Below are 4,493 nucleotides of genomic sequence, written 5' to 3' on the forward strand. Positions count from 1 at the left end.
ATCATGACATTATGCCATACTAAGAAGACATCAAATGTCTAAAATTACAAGAAGAGAATATGTTAGCCCTTACAGAACTTAAATTTTTAGAAATTCTGAATAAGGAAATACATTCTGCACAGATAACGGTATAACACACTCAGCGTTCGAATACAATACAACTTAAATAGCATCCTAGGGTAAAGAGTAACATATTCCCCAAGAAACAGAGCTAAAATATTTCCTATTTTATGAAAAGAGTGAGTGAGGACAACAGGATACCTCCCTCAGCCACATACTAATAAAACATTATTTCCATATGAAATCTACAGCCTTTTCAGTATGACTTTAGGGAATATGATAGAAATACAATAGTTATCTTCAATTCAATATTCATTGAAAAACTAATAACCGGTGATTCTTTGCTTACAATATGGTCAGTTGCCAAAGAGTTCAACAACTTATCAGGTAAAATAACAGTAAATAGCAGAAATACTATGCTAAACACTTCATTGGCTGAGCTGTAAACTTCAGGGACAAGCGTAGGCTTTCCCCACACTCTTCAAAGTAGGGAATCCATGTAGAAAACGGACTGTTGGAAAAAACCAACCCTTTCTTCTTATCCTCACTGGGTCCAGGGATCTCCAGAAAACTGCTCCGCTGAAGAATGGGCAATTTTACGATGTATGGTCCTTTCTCTTACTCAGTTTTTCTTGTTTTCCACTGTTGAGAAAAGAGTTATATTAGTATAACCAATTCCCACACTCCGGTCTACTACATTCGGTTTTCAAAAGTGTTTGGTGGGGAAAAAAATCAGTAAAAGCAAAGAGCCCACAAAAAATAGATGTCAGTAATGAGCTCTGTGTCATTGTTCAGGCATGTAAGATTGGTGATAAAGGTCTCCCCAGAACATTCCAGAAAAAAAAGTTTCCCTATTCTTCTTAACAACCTTATAATTCTAAGCATGCTCTAAATTCTACAGAGAGAATAAGGACATTGTGAAGTATATGCTTTCCAGAGAAGATATTAAAACACCACAAAGATCAAAGGGACAAATACCTGTCCAATATTTTCTGGATGCTTTTCTTTAGAAAAGGGGCTTCCGGGTCCAGACAAACTTGCTTTCCATTCTTTAGGGAGGCTCTGAAGTAAAGAAAAAGAGCATGCAATCATGAGCCACAAAGGTTGACGATCCAGGCTGGAGGACTTGCCGAAGTCACAGTGGACACAGCAACACAGGAGAACTTACATCACTTCCACCCTGGAGCACTGCGGACCTACGGGGAACACCTGCAGTTTACCGATCATTTTGGGGTTTACTCTCGGCGTAAAGTGTAAACAAGTGCAACGCAGCTCTGTCAGCACAGCAGAGACGGGACCAGCTGGGGAAGAAAGAAAGACATTTTTATAGGGCAGGTTGCTGGAAGAGTTTCCTGGAACGCAGCGGCCCGCAAAGGCTGGGATGCGCCGCTGTGCCCGAGTGCCAGGCGCTCTCACCGCTGACGAGGGGCCCCGGTGGCGTCAGCAGCAGCAGCAGCGCTAGCAGCGCGCACAAGGATCCCGAAGGACCCAGACCACTGGCCGCGCGGCTGGACTGGAGGCTCATAGTTGTCAAGAGAGCGCTGTGAAAAGTCGTGGGTTCCTGAGTTGGGTGGAGGCGCGGAGATTGGAGGATACAGAGCACTTTGGTTTCCCGGTGCCTTCTGCACTCCTTTTATCTGCATTCACCCCTCCCCACTGGCAGGAAACTCAGGCTTTGGGATGCTGGGGAAATTCCCTGAACTCAGGGGGCAGTGTGGAAAGAAGGGGTTGGTGGAGGGGGGTCGGAGGATGGGAACTGGTGGGGTGGGTGGCTGGGAGGAGCTGCCTGCGGCCCTAACCGGGGGGACATTGTAGCCCCGCCCCGCGGTGGAGGGAGGTGTGGCTCCAGCCAGTAGAGAGCAGCGATTCAGCAGGGCCTCATCCCCTGGGTCTGAGGGGATTAGGGAGACTGGCTTCTCTGAGGCAGGCAGCTGTCTGGGAGATGCTCCTCCTCTCCAATTAGAGAGAAAAGTTGGAACCAAAGTAGCGGGAGCTTTGACTCGAGAAAAATTTCTGAAAGTCAATCCTTTCTAATTATTATTACTATTATTATTATTATTATTCAGGAAATGTTATTCATTATTATTGCCCTAAGCGGAAAGTCTTTCCTCTTCTTGCAGGCAGGTCATTTTAGGTTTCTTGAATGACTTTTCGATTCTCTGGATTTCAGCCAGCTTTAGAAGCCAAGATAACGTGACTAAAGAGGCTCTATCCCCACCTGAAGGCAGTTGCCTGAATTGGCCCCAAAGTGAAATCCATTTAATAGAAATTGTATACTTGTAGCTTAGCAAGTATATGTGTGTTGAGGCAGTTTGATAAACAAAAATATCTCCAAAAATCACCCAGCAAATTGCCATGGAAGATACCTTGCTGTTGGCAGTTGCTATGCTATTGAATTGAAAGAGGTTTTGGTCTTCTTGGGGGTGAGGTGTAGTATGGTGAGCATAGACTAAAGCTTGCCAGGAATCCCGGGCCTGCCCCAGCTCTGGTCCCACCCCCAGTTGTGTATTTGACACCATTTGGAGATGCGTTGGGAGGCTGATGAGTTTGAGGGGCTCATGTGAAAGCCTCTTCTAGAGATTTACATCAATTTGGCAGCATAATAGCACCCAGTCTGTTTTCCCCAAACAACTTCATGGGAGGAGGAATTCTCCCCACAGGCTTCTGGAACCACCTAGTTTCATGATTACTGGTGACCAAGGCTGCTTCCGCAGACCTGCTCTAGTCCCCAGTGAGCCCTGCACTGCCACCTGAAATTGAAGGGTGAAGTAGCTTCCAGCTTCTCCCTCTCTCCTTTGTTATCTGTGGAGGAGTTAAAATACTGAAGGTTTAAGGGTCTTCCACTGTCTTGCTCCATGGCAGGCATGAGTATGGCACTGGAATGGCACATAGACTTTCTTTTACAGAAGTCTAACTACATCCTCTTCTGGCTGGTTCTGAAGAACATTGTCCTCAGGGCAGGCCAGCATAGGTAATCAGTAAACATGATGGCGTTGAGAAACCAGTCATGACACACAACTCTTTTGCTTGTCCCTTGTGACACTGGGGAATTTTATTAGCTTCCTCTCCTGTAACCTCCATTGGTGAGCAAGAAAGAGGTGTCATAGACCTTTACAATTTTTATTCTGGAAGGAAACAAGAAATTCATTGGCTGAGGAAGCCTGGGTGGTTTGGCCCTCACTTTGTGGGAAACTAAATGAGAAGTCCTCACAGCTTCCTGACACCATCAGCATCATACCTGACTCAGCAAATGGAATTCTTCATATTTCTGGGGAGTGGTGATCTGCAGAAAACAGCCTGCAGATTTAGTATATTGACATTTTAAAGATTAGAATGTATCTAAAGACAAAAGATAAGTCTTGCTGAAATGGCTAAGGCAAAACTTCAAAAATGTGACTAAGATCCTAGGCAATTACAACTTAACCACAGGGAATAAACCACAGTATAAGGCTTTGTTTAAAAAAAAAAAAAAGTTTAGTGATGACATAGGTTATTGACTTTTAAACTCTCTCTCCCTGTCTGTATGTGGGTTAGTTCTGAATAAGCTGTTTTAACCATAAGTGAACACATGAATTTGTTTTTGGCACCAAATGGTAAAATCAGAGAGGAATCATGAGACAAGATTGCCAGTTCCTCCTGATGGTCTTGTAAGTGTACATGCCTCACCTGCTTTGCGCTCTGAATCAATTCACAAAGGATTATTTATAGAATGTAAGAAGAAAAAATATTTCTGCAGTTGATAAGCAAGTAATAGAAAGTCCCCAACAGAAGTGGGTTGTTGGGTTACCTAACCTAATCAGGAAGCAATGTGTCACTTAACCTGGCTTCCCATGAAAATCAGCCTGGGTCATTGTCCATGTCTGGCTCCTATCTAGGCATTCTCTGATCTAGGAGGGAACATGAATGACGCAAAGATCCCCTGAGGTTAAGGTGGAGAGCATGAAGAACTATGACAGACATAGGACTTTAAAAGTCATTGCCCCCTTTTCACTAGTTTAAAGAAAAACCATTTGTCTTACCTGTACTGTGTCCAGCTGGTAGAGAAAATCTCTGTGTTAGGTTTGTTTCCAACTATAAGGGAACAATTCATCCAATGCCATTTGCATCCTGATGGCCTGAAAATTTTACTGCCTGTCAAAATCAATCCTATTTTAGTCATTGTACCACAAAGTAATATAATATGAATGAAAATATTCCGAAGAGTTTGTGGCTTTCAAAACACTTTTATGCTCATTATTTCTTGAGCTTCACATTTATTCTTTGAGGCTGATAAAATATATATATATATATATATATATATATATATATATATATATATATATATATATATATATATATATCTTTCCCAGAGAATGAGTTAAGTAGTAGAAAATCCAGAATTGGCAGTTAAATACCAGAGAACCTGCCCCAGTGATTTCTAATGGTTTCCAGAT

The 4,493-nt window shown here is 42.8% G+C and overlaps 1 protein-coding gene across 1 annotated transcript; it reads right to left on the reverse strand.

Moving 5' to 3' along the window:
• Positions 1 to 316: 316 nt before the first annotated feature.
• Positions 317 to 1,695, reverse strand: CXCL6 (C-X-C motif chemokine ligand 6). The gene is made up of 4 exons (XM_001103136.5): positions 1,477 to 1,695; positions 1,229 to 1,361; positions 1,039 to 1,122; positions 317 to 702 (listed from the first exon to the last, which is right to left on the reverse strand). The coding sequence occupies exons 1-4, from the start codon at positions 1,583 to 1,585 to the stop codon at positions 657 to 659; spliced, it is 372 nt and encodes a 123-aa protein (XP_001103136.1). The 5' UTR covers positions 1,586 to 1,695; the 3' UTR covers positions 317 to 656.
• Positions 1,696 to 4,493: the final 2,798 nt, after the last annotated feature.

Source organism: Macaca mulatta, chromosome 5 (assembly GCF_049350105.2).
Source record: "Macaca mulatta isolate MMU2019108-1 chromosome 5, T2T-MMU8v2.0, whole genome shotgun sequence".
Classification (NCBI taxonomy): domain Eukaryota; kingdom Metazoa; phylum Chordata; class Mammalia; order Primates; family Cercopithecidae; genus Macaca; species Macaca mulatta.

Bases quoted from the DNA above. Each gene is read 5' to 3' on its own strand.
- CXCL6 (XM_001103136.5), bottom strand. From the start codon at position 1,585: ATGAGCCTCCAGTCCAGCCGCGCGGCCAGTGGTCTGGGTCCTTCGGGA. The intron at 1,362-1,476 runs GTGAGAGCGCCT...TTTCTTCCCCAG, and splicing joins ACCGGGGCCCCTCGTCAGCG to CTGGTCCCGTCTCTGCTGTG. The intron at 703-1,038 runs GTATTTGTCCCT...TTTTCTCAACAG, and splicing joins ATCCAGAAAATATTGGACAG to TGGAAAACAAGAAAAACTGA.